Source organism: Xyrauchen texanus, chromosome 1, assembly GCF_025860055.1.
Source record: "Xyrauchen texanus isolate HMW12.3.18 chromosome 1, RBS_HiC_50CHRs, whole genome shotgun sequence".
NCBI classification, from domain to species: Eukaryota; Metazoa; Chordata; class Actinopteri; order Cypriniformes; family Catostomidae; genus Xyrauchen; species Xyrauchen texanus.
The window spans coordinates 16,758,621-16,777,054 of NC_068276.1; the positions used below are offsets into that span (position 1 = coordinate 16,758,621).

General features: G+C 33.8%; 1 protein-coding gene across 1 annotated transcript; it reads right to left on the minus strand.

The window, feature by feature from the left end:
* Nucleotides 1–2,724: 2,724 nt before the first annotated feature.
* Nucleotides 2,725–11,544, minus strand: LOC127651621 (high affinity immunoglobulin epsilon receptor subunit gamma-like). Its single transcript, XM_052137549.1, has 5 exons — nucleotides 11,393–11,544; nucleotides 6,282–6,379; nucleotides 5,853–5,891; nucleotides 4,925–4,954; nucleotides 2,725–3,745 (listed from the first exon to the last, which is right to left on the minus strand). Exons 1-5 carry the CDS (start codon nucleotides 11,454–11,456, stop codon nucleotides 3,683–3,685), a joined length of 294 nt encoding a protein of 97 aa, XP_051993509.1. The 5' UTR covers nucleotides 11,457–11,544; the 3' UTR covers nucleotides 2,725–3,682.
* Nucleotides 11,545–18,434: the final 6,890 nt, after the last annotated feature.

An 18,434-nucleotide genomic window follows, 5' to 3' on the forward strand; every position in this document is an offset into this window, starting at 1 on the left:
CAGCTAAACCGAGCCCGTTGTCATCCCCAAATCGCCTTCATCGCCAGCCGGGTTGTCATCAATCCCGTGGGAAGAAGGAGCGATTTCTTTTGTGAGGAAAAAAGCCACGACTGCAAAATTGCCATGGCTATGTTCGCATGCCCAGACGCACGCACACACAGTATGTCCGGGGGTGGGACATGCAAATTCTGTCTGCCAATTTCTCATTGGCCTTTTCTCAAGTTCAGAGGTATGCAAGGCTCCCAAGGAAGACCCCAAGGAAGATATATATATAGGCTATGTAGTCAATTTTTTGATTGTGAGTGTGATATTGCTTATATACAACAGTTCAATGAACAAGTAAATAAAAAAAAAGTGGAAAAACTGAGTACGTCATAAAAACACATTTGTGCATGGAACTACTTTATTACGCATTTAACAATGCTGGTTCAAAACAAATGATGCGTCCAAGTCTTCATTAGTAATTCAAAAATGTCACTTCAGATGGTATTCATCGTAACCTTGACGGTATGCGTATGTGTGTATATGTGTGTGTGTGTGTGTATGTGTGTGTAAATGTGTAAATGTGTGTGTGTGTGTGAGAGAGAGAGAGATAGAGAGAGAGAGAGAGAGAGAGAGAGAGAGAGAGACACGGAGCATGTGCAATCACCTATTGCCACTCCCAAGCTAGAGTTGCTGTCAGCTTTCTGAAGGTCAGCTTTCTCAGTGGTCCATGTGGGGGTATATGGGGTATTCCTCTCTATTTCGTGGTAGCCGGTGCGCAAGAGTCAATCACTATAGAAACTGCAATGTCCATTGCTATTTTAAACAGTATGTATCCAATGTGGAAACTCTGGTTAGAAGTAATCACCTTGAGTTCTGTAATCAATCAGTCTGTTGTGTCTCTCAGCTGTGATGAGCCTTAATGCTGAAGTTGTTTGTTTAAAGCCGTTTAAAGCTATTTCCTAGCTTTAGTAATGTACAAGCGATCATGGGGCGCTGTTCTATGTAAACAATGACTAAAGGATTTACTTCACATCACCAACTGGCTCATATTACAATCAAAAATTACCTTTTGGCTAACATATGTAATGTAAAAAAAAAAAGAAAATATGTAAAAAGAAACACATAGCCTACATTAGTTCTTAACACATATGCACTGCTTTTACACTTTAGTTTAGGATGATGAACACAAGCAGAGTGATACACACAGTGAAGTGTCAAATAACAAATAATAGTGCTGCATTATAAGCCCAAAAATTAAAAAATGTAAATACATGTAGGGCATTTAACTTTCCTAATGCATATTTTCTCAATTGAATAACGTAATATATATCAGTGTTTCCCAACCACTGTGCCATGGCACACTAGTGCTAGTAACAATTTCAGGGATCCAAACTCCTCACCTTTTGGAGAAAGTTACCGTTTTGAAACCATAATCGGTTACTTTTGTGATTGTGAAGAGCAATGATTAATGTGCAAAAGTGAGTGATATTTCTTCACGCTGGGGTCTTTCACATGAGTCGTGTTCAATGCAGAATACATTGAAGTCTATGAAGTGACGTCACTTTACACCAAAGTGTTTTTCACACACACATGTTTTTGCTTCACCAATAATGTCTTTGTTGCCATAAATGTACCCATGTGTTTCCCAATGTGTGCCGGTATCCAACAAAAGTACACTGTTATACCCCCTGCTTTCAATCTTTACAATAATGTAGAGATTTCCATCAGTAGATCTTCTCTGTCAGTTCTTGTAGACATTATACTTTTAAGAGCTGATGACGAATCTGAAATAGACAGTTCGACTCAAGACCGTTCATTTTAGACTAGATTGGATATTTTTTAACCAATCATATTTTCTGTTTCAATAAGGGGTGGGACATTTCTAGCATCTACAGCGAAATGCTGATATATATATATATATATATATATATATATATATATATATATATATATATATATATATATATATATATATATATATATAAATTATTTTGTGCTGCATATTTACTTTGCCGCTAATAGTGAAAACATTAATACATTTATATAAATTATTCTTCAGGAAAATACTGTGTCACTGCACCTGTGCTAGTTTTTTATGCTCTTCGCAGACAAATTGTATCAAATGTCATTTTTTCTGTCTTTTACTGCTGTCAGTGGTGCTTTTTCCTTGTTATATCAAATCATCATAATTTATATTACTGTGGTAGGGCGGAGGGCAGGGCCGGGTCGTGATCCTACACACCCGGTTCCTTCCTCCGCCCTGCCACAATTACTTAATAGGAAAGCTTTTTCACTATACACAGACAAATGCTGCATTTCATTGGCTATGTACTTGTATTTTTCACAATAACAATAAAGTTGAATCTAATCTAATCTAATCTAAAAAAGAACATTTTTGTACACAAATAAAACAAATAGCCTAATAAGATAAAAAGTTATATATGATAAAGGGAAAATCGATAAAATCACAGAATGCCCACCTCTTCAGTCACTACTACACCACTGCTTTGGCATGTATTAAGGCTCCTGAACAATACAATTATTTCTGCTTCTATACTAATCTATATGGTTTGCACTTCTTGTATCGTGTTCTCTCTTGGATTTATCACTTCTGCTTCTGTTATTCTCATTTGTAAGTAGCTTTGCATAAAAGGGACTGCTAAAAAAAATCAGTGTAAATGTACATGGATCATGCATACATTTTTGCAATTCCTGTCTAAATTTACTCAGAAGCCAGGCCCTATTGAATCACATTCATTGTTGGTACAGGCATGTCTGAATTATGAGACATTTATTATATTTCCTAAGGTGGGAAGAATAAAAGATAGAAATTAATAAAGTAGTTATTACAAAATACATAAATGTACAATGAAGAAAAACTAAATAAAAAACTGAAAGCATAAAGGGAAAATATATATATTTAAAATATACAGAATATGTGCAATGAAGAAAACACATGAATAAATTCAAGAAAAAATCAAATAAAAATAAAGCATAATTAAACAACTTGTGCAATCACAATCTTTTGATTTATTGTAGGCCCTATGGCAAAACTCTTGCACTTTCTAGTTAATTTCTGTGACATGATTTTTTCATATACACATGTTTAGCTAAATATCTCATTTAGTTATGACAAATGTCTCATTTTGCAAAGAAGTGAGACACATACACCATGAAACACTTCTCTGTTTCCATATATCACACCTGTGGTCAAAGTTGCATGTATTTTTGTCAGACCACTCATGTACTCTTTAAAACAGGAAATGACTCGGACCCCGTGGGCTTGGTGGCTTGTTTCTATAGAAGCCAGAGCAGGAAGTTAGCCTCAGCAATAGTGACACTAAGTGTGGCACAGTTGCTACCAGCTACAATATCAGATGTGTGGTTCAACAGAAAAACAGAAAAATACATTCATTACAAGAAAATAAAAAAATTAACATAATTTAAACAATTAAACAAATATAATAATGACACAGAAACATACTTTAAAGATCTCTATACAAAAAACAAACAGAGCCTAATGTGAGCGATAACCAAATGTTATTAAAGTAAACAACAAAAACACAATATTTCCTATGTAATCCATTTGTTTTGTAGGAGCTTACAAAACCTACATTCTCAAGATAAAGCGACAGCGGATACTGGTACAATCTCCAAAATGATTAACGTCTTTCTTCCTCTTGTTTGGAAACATGTTTTATTGTTTTCCTTTTTGCTTGCTGATGGTCTCATACGTGTCCTGATCATGAGGCTTGAGACCCTGAAGTGTGGAAGAGAAAAAGGGACAACATGGATGTGGCAAAGATTAAACACAAACAGACCAACCACAAAGCTCAGTAAATAAAAGCACGTTAATGTGCTCTGTTGCATTAGTTAAATGCTGCATTAAATTATAACATGAGCTGTGCAATATATAAAACAGCTTCTAATGAAGGTTTTTATTATATTGGATTTCAACAAGGTACAGTACATTTATAGAGTAAGCAAGCCTATACTTATGGCCAACTCATATAATATGAATTAAAATATATGTGGGATTTATTTAGTATCAAACAGATATGTATGCAAGTGTATCTAATAGATATTAATAGATACTAGATACAGAAATGTACAATATTGACATATTGCCAGCATCTAAAACGTCATCATTTAACATATTAACATGTATTTAACGTATTAGAAACGTACATATGTTTACCATCAATCAATTAATATTGAATTTATGGAATTAATGAGCTAGTTTTATTGCATTTTTAATCAATGAGATTAAATAAATGACAAATGTCATCACATTTATTTAACAAAGTTGATGCATTTAGCTAATTTGACATTATAATGGCCCAAATCAACACTTTAAAGGTTATCATCTAAACTAAGATAAAACTTTAAAATGAATACAAATTCTGAATATGTTAATCATTCATCAAGCATTTCATTTTTATTTTGTTTGCCGTTGGGCACCAAAGGATTTTTCAGAATATGCCAAAAAAAAAAAGCACCATTAAACAATCATAAAAGTAATCCATTTTATTTGTTCACTGTAATCCAAATATTTCTCAAAAATTGTCATTGTCTTTTTCTATAAACTGTGCAGATACATTTAAATTTAAAATGGATTTGTGTATTAAAATTAGTTTGTCCTGGATTTATACATATTTAACATTTCTAAATCTGTAAATATGTAAAAATATTTACGTTTTAGATGCTTTCAGAATGTCTATATTGTGTATTTAGCGTCTATCCAAATGTTTAAAAAAATATACATTTAAATGTTACAAATATTAACATACAAATAGATATGTATATTAATAAGGCTGTCTATGTTGTATCTAATGACCAATGATGAGTATTTTATATACATTCTTAATATAAAAAAAAATATTTCATATAAAATCTATGGCAATATGAGTATTTCATAACCATAAAACAAGAAGAATACCTCATAAACCCCTTCACCGGCATCTTTCGCCTGTAAAACATTATTTAAAAAAATGCAACAATTAGAAACTGCAATAAAGGTGCATTTACACAAAACACTTCAAAGGTCACTGCTTCAAATGTTTTTGAAAGAACAATGACATTGTCACTTGTGGTTAAATTCGAAGTTCAAATAATTTTCCTTCTGTTAAATTGCATTGATAAATATAATGTATCTTATTTTAAGATGCAAACTTAAACCTGTACAGACAGAGTGCATATGGTTGCATGTTTAAAAACAAAGATGTAAAAAAAAATTGAGAAGACTTCACACAATATACAAGCAGGATGTACAAGTGTGATGGTGGACGAGAGGGACATTTAGCAACAGCTGATAATAGTTTAACTGATGGAAAGATATGATTATCAGCGGTCTTTAGATCTATCTATCTATCTATCTATCTATCTATCTATCTATCTATCTATCTATCTATCTATCTATCTATCTATCTATCTATCTATCTATCTATCTCTCTATCTATCTATCTCTCTCTCTCTATCTATCTATCTATCTATCTATCTCTCTATCTATCTATCTCTCTCTCTATCTATCTATCTATCTCTCTCTATCTATCTCTCTATCTATCTATCTATCTATCTATCTATCTATCTATCTATCTATCTATCTATCTATCTATCTATCTATCTATCTATCTATCTCTCTATCTCTCTATCTATCTATCTATCTATCTATCTATCTATCTATCTATCTATCTATCTATCTATCTATCTATCTAGACATTGACCATAGTAACTCTTTGTACAATATGTAAGGTTTCATAAATAACCTATTGCTTAGACAATCTGAGAAATTGAAAACATTTTACTCAAAGAATGCCACATAGAACCAGTTTCACTGCACACTCGGACATATATATGACCAGTCTTACCCCTGGGAATGAGCCAATCTCTACTTGTTTACTCTGTAGCTGTTCAAAAATAACAAAAAGCAGTAGTCATTAAAACATTATTTTGTACAATACTTTTTGTACAATATTATTTCAATAGTCACTTTCATTACAAAGAAAAAAGTTACTAGTTGTAGTATTAAATACAGCATAATGTACTAAATTGCATTTTTATATCATGCGTCCGTCTAAATGTGTTTTATTTATAATATAATTTGATGGAGGTAAATTTATTTTACTTCTGGCAGACAGAACATTAAATCATCAAAATTCACCATGAGGCTTGACTAAATTAATCACATATTTCAAGGATCTGCAAACAAACTGAATATGCAAACATGCTTGATGTTTTAAAAAAAAAAAGAGTGAAACAAAAGAACAAGAGTTAATATACAGTATACAGTACTATACCTTCATTCTGCAGTACAGGACAGTGAGAATAACCCCATAGATAAACAGAACAGCATCCAAGATGTAGCAAATTTTCGGGTCTGTCGAATTGTTAGCATCTTTCAGAACAAATGGATAGAATTTGGAATTAGGAACTCAACCAGAGACTATTTGACACAATTCAATCATTGTGCAACAAATGAAGTCTTTTAATACAAGTATTCTATGTTGCAAAAGATGTTGTTGGATGCATCATTAATTGAATTATCATTGGTGATGCTGTTAAAATCTTATTAAAAGAATAGTGTTTCCACATGTCAAGACAAATCAACAAGCTAAGGAAGAAAAGGCTTTCAGGTATAATCTAAAGCCGTAGCAACAACTAAGATATGTGGTAATGTTGAGTAACATGACCTTCTAACAAGGACATACATATAAAAATGCTTTTAATTGCACAAAGAACATTATCTGCTGCTGAAAAAAGCAAAAAGCCAAGAAAAAGGTTCCACAAAAGCAATTCAAGATTTTGTGAGAGACTACCGCCTCAGCAAAATATAATGTTTTTAATACTATAGTGCAGGGATCGGGAACCTATGGCTCTTTGTTAAAAATCAAGTGACTCACCGGGTGTCTCACCATTCGCCAACACATGATAGTCTAAAACTAGAGATCATTTTCCTGTAGAAAGTGTGTGTGTGCGATTGCAAAGCTTGAAGTCAGTGAAACTGCTTTGATTTCCTTTCTCCCAAATTTCCTTTCTCCCAAATACAGCCTACTCCTGGTGAACAAGGTTTGAAATGAACACCTGCCAAATGTGGATTTTTCATGTGGAGTATTTTGCTGATGTACCAGCCACTGTGGAAGGCGACCTGTAAGACTTCTCAGAGTGATATATTACAAGAAATTAGAGGAAACGTGATTATATTTTGAAGAACAGATGCGCATCTGATTTAATATACGTGCGCAGTGAGCTCTGCTGTTCACGAGTCCAATGAAAGCACGTCTCCAAGATACGCACATGCATAGAGTTCTGGGCTTCATTTCCCTATAAATATTGATCTTAGCTGTTAAGAGCATTTTCTACGAGTGATATTACAAACGTTTGTTATTTTTTATATACGCCCAGGGTGTGAAATAGCACCCGCCACACTCAAAATGTGACGAGGCTCAATCCAGTTTGCGAACTCCTCGTCCAAATGCTGGTATTTCATGTGTGAGTAATTTTGTTAATCTACCTGCAACAGGTGGGTGACCTGTACGACATCTCGGAGTGACACATGACAAGAAATGCTGTTTGAATGCTTGAAGAAACACACTTTTTTATATTTTGAAGAACAGACAAAAGTCGTCAATGCTTGTGTCTGGTTCGCTGTTTGTTCAGAGGCGTGCAGCACGAGCCTGTCCCATGGAACAAGCACATGTAAAGAGTTTTCACTCCTTTTTCTGTGTTTTGACTGAAAACTGTTTGCAAGAATAATGTTGTCTATGAGAATGCTGCAAATGATCTCTGATCATCTCGTGAGGTGCTGTGAGTTTAGTTTGCTTTATTTCCACAGAGCAGTTCATTCTTACACATTGTGAACGCAACTCTGCGGGTTCAGTAATATACAGATATCTTTGTATTAAAAAAACAAAGATGAAAATGATTTAATCACAAAGAAATACAAGACACGTTCAGCTTGAACCTAAAATTGAGTTCTATTTTTTATTTTCTTTAGGCAGCATTAACTGTATTAACAAACGCAATACAAACACGTTAGGTAAGAACACACATTTGACAGCATTTTTGGCAACATAAGGGAATTTATTAGGCTTATTTATTATGATCATTATTATTATTTCCTTTACATTTATAATGGTCTTTAGTTCTTAATTTTTAATTTCACCTGTTGCCGCATACTGATACTTGCGTGATGGCAAATGGAGTTGGAGACGGGAAATGTCTGGATTTGGGGAGGTAGTTAATATACGATTTTTTAATCACTTTGTTATTTTAATTGCTTTTTAAATTTAATTTAAAGTGCAATTTGAATTTAGAAATGTCTTTTAAGTTTTTTGTGTTTCAATAAATGTATTAAATTTTTAAAGCAAAATCAATAAAGCAAAAATATTCACTTGGTAGGGGGGTTAACAATATTTAATTAGATATTGTGATATTTTAAAGTGTTACATATTGCCCAGCCCATATGGGAAGTAAAGGTTTTCATGAACAATTGTAAAATGAAGTCATTTTACGGAGACCCGCACAAACACGTGTCCTCAATTCCATGTTGAAACATGTTACCTATTCATTTTTGCATATTTGTTTGTTATGTTTTTAAGTAGTCTGTGGGCAATATAAACATTTTATTTTATTGAAAAACTTGTTTTTTGAAAATAGTAATTTATTAGTTTGTGGTATGGCTCTTTCGGAAAAATGCATCAACCGAAATGAAAAAATTGTCTCTTTAGTGAAAAAAGGTTCCTGACCTCTGCTCTAGTGCATGTGTGATATTTCTCTGTTAAACCACACTGAGTATCGTATAGTATACTTTACACAGAAATGCACAAGTGCAGGCACAATGAGTTTACTGACTCCACATAATAGCAAAAACGACTTTAACCAAGTTCAATTAAAATACAGCTTTGTATAATCTACTTGACACAAGGGACTGTGTCTACAGCCTAAAAGACACTATAGCGCTATAGTACTATATACACTTTGTACTGTATTTACATACAGATATGTGTAGCATGGTAATAAAATAGAATACAGATTCAGTTAAACATGCTGCCTTATTAAGTCCATATTTAATAGATTTAGCCTGCATGGTGCAAAATAGTTATTTTCCATAATAGGGCATGCAGGGTGTTTAATGTACGCATTATGTATGGTCATTCTCAAAAACTATGCCAATTATGTATTAAGTGTGTCCCCACGGTTTATTAACAGCATACCGAACTTAGTCACATTATTTGATAAACTTTACACTATTTAGTGTTTAATGCAAAATAACTTTAGCATCTTATGGAGTTTTGTGTTCCTTGCCTCAGTCGACTTTGGCTTGCTCACTGGGGGCATGAAGACAATACTTTTTAAGGCATGCTTTTTATCTCATGGTTATTAGAACTGAACAATGAGGACCTTATTAGCATAATATTTTTGCTACAGCATAATTCTCTGTAAAGCTGCTTTGAAATGATGTTGTGAAAAGCATTATACAAGTAAATATGACTTGACTAACTTGGGGTTATATGTCCCATGGTTTATAAGGCACCTTTTACTTTATTTTATCCCAAAACACATACAAATTTCCTTAAGGTGTACCTTTAGCCCTGCTGTACCCTAGATATAATACATTTTATTTGTTTAGTTTCTGTTAAAAAAATTAAAAAATTGTAAAATTAAAAAAATTTAAAAATTCATATTTTTTCTTTACTTTCTGTTCAAACTTTTCCATGTTTCTTTCTTTCTTTTTATTTGATCTGTCAAATAGCATACATAAGGGTGTGATACACTGATATTCAACCACGTAAAATTTAACTACAAAACATTTTGAATGTAACAGGATTGGCACAAAACATGTTTTAAAGAAAGAGAAATGTCATGGTTTGTCAATATTTATTTTTCAACTATAATGTTCAATTTATTACGAAGTACTAAAAAACTGAATGATACTACCAGAGTTTACTCAGAGTTTGAATTATGACTGTATCTAAAACTACTGTGACAGGGTTAAAATGCTGATGAGTTTGAGGGCTAGGTTTATGATTAATAACAATGGAAAACTATACTTTGCACAGCTGTAACCACATATTTAGGATTAAAACTGAAATTTTATTGAAAGCTTGTTTGTTGACCTCTAATCTGACTTTTGGGTGAAGTCAGGGATGCACCCTCTAGGGTAGTGAGGCAATGCCCATGATCATAACGATAATGGTGTCGCTAGCCTATTTTGGGCCTGAGGTGGGAAATTATGAGTTTAGCTGTAACATTTTGAAATGAAATGAAAATAAAAAATAAAAAGCTATTTTTTTATTTTAGGATAGCATTAGCATAAATGGCACCTTTTCCTGATTTATTTTTTATTTTTTTACCCACACATAGGGCTCTATGTGTTACAGAAATGTAGTTCTTTGGCCTACATGATTTCTTCTTGCCAGGAACTATGGCATCAGTGATGTTTCAAATGTATTTACATATTCTTTTAGCACACTACATGCTGAATGTTCGGAGTGGCTATGTTTGTGTGGTTCAAGCCACCTCTTATGTGAAAGGCTACTTCCTGCCAACAAAGTTCCATTTCCTTTCAAATTTAATCAGGGTTTCATTGATCAGATATAGTATCATATGCTTTGAAATATTTTTTTTTGTTACTGAAGGATCAAAGTATATAATTTGTGTTAATTCTGAAATAATTACAAGACATGCCTTTGACCTATGCCCTGACATTTAGACACAGCTATTACAAAAGATGGATTGTGAAATTGTCCTAAATGAGCACTGGAACCAGCAAGTGATTTGTAAATTGTGCATCAAACTGGGTCCACTAGCACAATACAAACCGTCTCTCAAACAAAGGCACTTTTTCCATGAACAACATTTAATCATTGTGCACATTTATTGGTAACATTATTTAACAGAAAGGCAATCTAGGAATAGACAAGCTTGCAATATCATTTAAGAACAAAACTTAAGTCATGTTTGGCTAAAAATAACTACAGAGAAAGTCTTCACCCTCATAATTTCAGAGGACAGTGTAAATTCTTAAAACTATGAAAGAAAAGAAAGAAAACGGAAACCTTCCAAGCGAAATTAGCAACGTACTTGAAATGGATTTGTTTGTAACATCTTGAAAATGCTGGAAAGTTTGGAATTGCCTTTTAATACAAAAGTAAAAGTTGTATTAAATATTTTGTAATACTTATAACAAATGTATTATAATTGGTATGTAAATGAGTAAAAATATAATTCTATGTAAATTTGGCATTTCTGTTTCCAAGATGCATCTCAAAATCTAAATTGACCTTTAACATTTGTATCAATACGATCAGAAAATGTATCAAAAATGTGGCAAGGTAATTCATGACGATTGTTGTCATTTATTTGAGAAAAGGGTCAATAACAATGCAGAACAGCTTAAAAGACTTACCAGCACTGCCGAAACATATCCAAAGAGAAAGAATAGAAAATGGGAACCCAGCCATCATTATCATTATCCAAAATTTGGACTTTTCTCAATCTGTGTTTAACCTCACGTGCACCTCCAAAGTGGGCTTTCAGTAAATAGATGTGGAAAGCACATCACAGGCAGACAAGAGGGAAGTTGTGGTGAAAATATGTCAGTATTGAAGCTTAAACCACCCCCACCCCTCAGTGACGAAGAGGAAAAGGAGTAAAACCCATCTGATCTGCTTTTGGTCTCTTTTCCTTGTAAATGCTGAAACAACAGTTTGACCCTACAGCTTCTTTGAAAACTGTACTCTGAATCACATTTTAAACAGTCTTTAAGCTCTTATTACAAATGTAACAGCCTCATTTACAGAGATGCAGGAAATGGACCAGTGCTATGGTCGATGCATTGCCACAGCTTCCACATAAACAACAGTTTTTTTCTGAAAATCTCATCAACAGTCTTTAGAAACGTGTAAGAAAACAATTGTTTAGGTGTTACTGTGAATTTGCCAGCTAATCAGTTTGTTCTTAAATATTTTACCCACATGTACTGTTATCATAGTACAGTGCTGCTAAAAAGTATTTGCCCCCATCCTGATTTGTTCTGTTTTTGTGTATATCTCAAACTAAATAGTTTCAAAAATTCAAGAAAATTCAAACATAAAACAAAATCAATCTGAGTAAACACAAAATACAGTTTTAAATGATAATGTTATTTATTGAAGCATAAAGGTTATCAAATACCAACTGGGCCTGTGTGAAAAGGTATTTTACCCCTAAGTTACCAAATCCCCAAATCTATGAAACTGCATTCATAATGGGGTTCAGCTGGACCAGACACACCCAGGCCTGATTACTTCCAGCCCTGTTCATTCAATTCAACACCTAAATATAACTTTTTCAGCAGCATGAAATTGGCTAAAAGGTCTCACCCAGTAGCACATTATGCCAAATTCGAAATAAATTCCAGAAACGATGAAACGGTGATTGAAATGCATAATTCTGGGAAGGGTTACAAAGCTATTTCAAAGGCTCTGGGACTCCTAAGAATCACAGTGAGAGCCATTAGCTCCAAATGGAGCAAACTTGGCACAGTAGTGAACCTTCCCAGAAGTGGCTGATATTCCAAAATTCACACAGTGACGACTCATCCAGGAAGTCACAAAAAAGCCAAGAACAACATCCATGGAACTGGAGACCTCTCTCGCATCAATAAAGGTCACTGTTCATGACTCCACTATCAGAAAGACACTGGTCAAAAATGGCATCCATGGAAGAGTGGTGAGGCAAAAACCACTGCTAACCCAGAAGTTCTGACTTGAATCTGATTGAGATGCTGTGGCAGGACCTTAAACGGGCTGTTCATGCTTGAAAATCCTCCAATGTGGCTGAACTAAAGCAGTTCTGTGGAGAAGAGTGGGACAAATGTCCACCACAGCATTGTGAAAGACTGATCTCTAGTTATCAGAAGCGTTTGGTTGCAGTTGTTGCTGTTAAAGGTAGCAAAACCAGCTTTTATGTTTAAGGGGGCAGTTTTTCACATGTGTGATACAGGTGTTGGATACATTTTTTGCTTCAATCAAAATATATATATTTGAAAACTTTTGTGTTTACTCAGGTTGCCTTTGTTTTATGTTATATCACGTTTGAAAATCTAAAACAATTTGGTATGGAAAACGCACCAAAAATAGAAGACATCAGGAAGGGGGCAAATATTTTTTCACAGCACTGTATATGCTGAATATTATGAGCTTTGGCCAAGTGGCTGTCATAGCGTTTAGTGTCATTTTGTGGTTCAAGTCACCTCATTTGAAGAATGAAAACGGCTACTTCCTTCGCTCTACTCTTTAATGTTGTTACCATAACACATAGTGACCCACTAAAGTATTTAAGCCATACTTAAGCATGCATGAAGGTCAATGTATCACATAAAATGTCAAACCAAATTTGGTTTCAAACTACTTTAAATGGATAACAGGCATAATTTTCATGCAAAGCATTTCACTTACAAATACTGACACTTTCTGGTTGACAAACATAAAGGAATGTCCATATGTTGAGAACTACACCTGTGGCTATTTTGCTAGTCAGGACCCCTGTCAATTGCAAAATAGCTCATAAAAATGTTCTAAGAAAAGGATGGAAGTATTTGATTGCATTTGTAACTTGGTGTGATATTTTGTCAATGCAAAGACATACTTGAGTGTCGCAAAAGTCCAAGCACATCCCTTTTATATTTAGCAGTCACTTTTATCCTAATTAAGCTTCTTATAAGAAATACAACAGCATTAGAAGTGCTGCAACACAAAGTAATAGGTTTCAAATATTTAGCCAGCATTTACACATGAACAAAAAGAGAAACATTTTCTGTCATAACATCACTAATGTGGATTGCAAAGACAGAATCATATTCAGACACTCTGAGCATTCACTGATGTTCTTCAATGGTCCACCTCGCCAAACACAATGTCCTGAGTGCCTATGGAAAGAGACAACAGTCTGTTTGAGGACAGCACCATAATGGGTGTAAAGAACTAAGGCTATTATAGAGATTTGCTTAATAGTAAAGGCCATTTCTAACTGTATTAAAATAATGTTAATTGTTCAATGTATTGCGGTAGGCAGGCTGCTGTAAGGGAAACTGATGGTAATATAACTTATACTTCCGTTGTTGACAGCACACATATATATCTGTATGACAGAATTGTTTGTAGCTGTAGATGGACATCTTAAATCTATAGAAAATACACATCATCTTTATTAAAAAAAAATATTTATACCTTTCCTTTATTTTTTACCAGTGTTTTTAAATGAAGTTTGAATTTCTTGTAATTTCTACTTTTTTCCTTATTTTTAGGTTCTTCGTTGATTAAAAAATTTGTCTTTTAAAATACTTTTTCTTTCTCTTTATCATGCCTTTGTAAAGTAGGCTACTTGGAATTATTACTTGGAATGAAAAGCGCTTTATAAATAAATTTGCATTGCATAATCAATTCATTGACCAAAATCTGTAAGGTTTTTGATCAACACTTTGTAATAAATGTGATTAATAAGTCATTAACAAAGATTACAAAATGCTTAATAGATCAGTAGTTGGAGCCTGGGTAGCTAAGCGAGCAATGACGCTGACTACCACCCCTGGAGTTGTGAGTTTGAATCATGCTGAGTGACTCCAGCCAGATCTCCTAAGCAATCAAAATGGCCCGGTTGCTAGGGAGGGTAGAGTCACATGGGGTAACCTCCTCATGGTTGCTATACTGTGGTTCGCTCTTGGTGGGGCGTGTGGTAAGTTGTGCGTGGATATCGCAGAGAATGGCGTTGGCCTCCACACGCGCTTCGTCTCCGTGGTAACACGCTCAACAAGCCACATGATAAAATGCGTGGATTGTCACTACACCACCATGAGGATTTAAAGTGCATTGGGAATTGGGCATACCAAAAAGGGGTAAAAAAAAGAAATAGATCAGTAGTTGATGTACACTCAAACATGAATATTAAAATATACGAATCAAAGTTTCAGGATGTTTTGGACACTTCTACATGTGTGTATGTAAAATAACTAATGACCAAATAGGTATTATATAATGCAGGGTTCGGGAACCCAGGGGCGTCGGACTGGGGGGGTAAAGGGTACCGAGTACCCAGGGCCCGAGGCAGGGGGGACCCCTTAGAAGTCAGTTTTCTATACATACATATTTGGTACGGGGGCCCAGCAAGATGGTTTGTACCCAGGGCCCAAAATTTGGTGCTACGCCCCTGCGGGAACCTATGGCTCTTGCGGCTCGAGTGGCTTTAGCTGTCTCACCATTCACCAACACATGATAGTCTAAAACTTTCTAGAGATAATTTTCCTGTAGAAAGTGTGTGTGCGATTGCAAAGCTTGAAGTCAGTGAAACTGAATGGATTGAAGTGAACAGAAAGGTGAGAGAAGGTTGTCTTCACCCCTTTATGCAACAAAATATGTTTTTGATTTGTTTTGGCTTGTTTTCCAGAATAAATATATAAAACTAATTAAAAAAATGTACATTTACTTTAGCAGCTTTACTGCAGAAGAAACAATTGTTATCTGAGAATGTTGAATATAATATAAAAAAATTAAAAATAGCTAATAAATTTAAAAAAAGATACATTTACATGAGAAGCAGCATATAAGATATTTAGACTTGCTTTTAAAGAATAGATCTTGAATAAGAGTATATTTTGACTTTACTAAACTCGCATAAAGTATAACCAAGTAAAAAATACACTTATATACACAATACACTTACTGTATATTTAAGATTCTCTTAAAGCAAGTCTAAATATCTTATTTGTTGCTTCTCAAGTAAACGTATCTTGTTTGAAGGATTTTTAGACATTTTTAAATGGAAAACAAGACAAAACACTTGATAACAATAGTATTTTTTTGCAGAGAATTTCTTTAATGAATTAAACTTGTAAAAATGATTAGAACTTTAATTCAGTGAATGTCATTTAGAGATATTTTTAAAAGATGATTTTTTTTTCCCCTCTTTATTGATAGTAAGCACTTTTAATACAACATTTTGTGTCAGGACACAAGCAGAATAATCGGTTAAGAGCTAATGATTAATAGTTGCAATAATCGCTGAATAGTGGAATAATTGTTCTAATAATCGTTAGATTAATCGATTATCAAAACAATCGTTAGTTGCAGCCCTAGTGTGCAGTGAGCTCTGCTGTTCACGAGTACACTAAAAGAGCTTCTCCAAGACACTCACATGCATAGAGTTCTGGGCCTCATTTCCCTATAAATATTGATATTAGCTGTTATTCTAATTTATACAAGCAATTTTATGAATGTTCGTTATTTTTTATGTGCACCCAGGGTGTGAAATAGCACCCGCCACACTCCAAATGCGCCGAGGCTCAATCCAGTTCACTAGCTCCTCGTCCAAATGCAGGTATTTCACGTGTGAGTAATTTTGTTCATCTTCCTCCAACAGGCGGGTGACCTGTAAGACGGCTCAGAGTGACACATGAAAAGAAATGCTGGTAGTCAAAAAGACGTGCTTGAAGAAACACACTTTTTTATATTTTGAAGAACAGACAAAAGTTGTCAGTGCTTGTGTATGGTTCGCTGTTTGTTCAGAGGCGTGCAGCACGAGCCTGTCCTGTGGAACAAGCACATGTAAAGAGTTTTCACTCCTTTTTCTCTGTTTCATTCAACTGAAAACTGTTTGCAAGAATAATGTAATCTATGAGAATGCTGCAAATGATCTCTGATCATGTTTAGTTTGCTTTATTTCCACAGAGCAGTTCATTCTTACACATTGTGAATGTAACTCTGTGGGTTCAGTAATATATACAGATATCTTTGTATTAAAAAACAAAGATGAAAATTATTTAATCATAAAGTAATACAAGACACGTTCAAGCTTGAACCTAAAATTGAGTTCTATTTTTTATTTTCTTTAGGCAGCATTAACTGTATTAACAAACGCAATACAAACACGTTTGATAAGAACACACATTTGGAAGCAATTTCTTTGGGAACATAAGATAATTTATTAGGCTTATTTATTATGATCATTATTATTATTCCCTTTACATTTATAATGGTCTTTAGTTCTTAATTTTTATGCTATTAGTCATTTTTCACCTGTTGCCGCATACTGATACTTGCGTGATGGCAAATGGAGTTGGAGACGGGAAATGTCTGGATTTGGGGAGGTGGTTAAATATAAGATTTTTTAATCACTTTGTTATTTTAATTGCTTTTTTCATTTCTTATTAATGCACACAGACTAAAAAACTGTTTCAAACTTTTTATCTTAGAGGTCATATATAATAAATTTCTTTCCCTGAGGTCCAATCTTTTTTTTTTGCTGCTGGGTTTGTTGGCATAACTTTGCAAAGATTGCATTACATTCTGACCAGTTCACAAAACATGCATGCTGAAATCTGCCAATCAAACTGTTAATAACAGAATTAAATTATTTATAATGGCTTTTATAAGAAGCTTTTTTTTATTTTGTATTTTTGGAGTTTGAAGGAAATTTTTAGTTCTGAATGTTTGAGTATGTATTCACAGTACAGCGGTCTTTTATCTGAACTTTCATTGCGCAACCATTAAAAGTATACAACTGCATTGTGTACACTGTTGTTTTGTCATCGGAATGTAAGCTCAGCTCACAAACATATATCTTACCTTCATCTCAGAGCTTGGGGGTGGGGCAACTTTGACATCTCATGGCAAGTGGATATATGTTTCTCCCTTTATATACATTACTAGTCAAAAGTTGGGACACACTCAGCTGAATTATTTGAGTTTCTTGTGAAAGCTAAATGCTTATGCTTAAATGCTTGAAATTAGATTTGTAGAGAAATATAATATTGTATGTATAGATTGTATATATCTACATACAAATTTCTTAATTTTTTGAAGGATTAGGTTCAAGGTTCCCTCTCTTTTCAAGGCACTCTTTTTCCAGGATATTTCTGGAACATTTTATGTGCCACACCGTGAAATGCACAAATGGTCAACACAATTGAAAATTGCATATTACAGTTTAATAAAATGTCATCATCAAAATGGTGTCTAATCAAATTAATTTGTTAAAACTTTATTCAAATGAAAATAAATTATTTTATTTAACTGTACTTTTCAATATAACATTGAATTACTTTAATCAAATGAAGTGCTTTGAAAAAATCCTCCCAGCACAATATGAAACAACATGAGATATTTGTGTCAAATGAAATGCTGCACAAAAGAACATCACAGATGTTAGATATTGCTTTAATACACTATTATTATTATTATTATTATTATTATTATTATTATTATTAAGTACATTAAACATTATATTTTCCCCCATTTCAGGCATCCATTTAAATTGAGCTTTTATTTTGGCTCAATAAGTTTGCTACTTGTCCCAATGTAATTATCAAACCCCATTTAAATAAATATATACATGTTGTCTGTCTGTGTTACATGCTTCAGAGTGCTTTGCTCACTATCATCAACCACACACACACACACACACACACACACAAA

Excerpts from the sequence above, each read along its gene's own strand:
- LOC127651621 (XM_052137549.1), bottom strand. The coding sequence starts at position 11,456 with ATGATAATGATGGCTGGGTTCCCATTTTCTATTCTTTCTCTTTGGATA. Across the intron at positions 4,955-5,852 it reads AGATTGGCTCATTCCCAGGG|GCGAAAGATGCCGGTGAAGG; the intron begins GTAAGACTGGTC and ends AATGTTTTACAG. Across the intron at positions 3,746-4,924 it reads CCGGTGAAGGGGTTTATGAG|GGTCTCAAGCCTCATGATCA; the intron begins GTATTCTTCTTG and ends TCCACACTTCAG.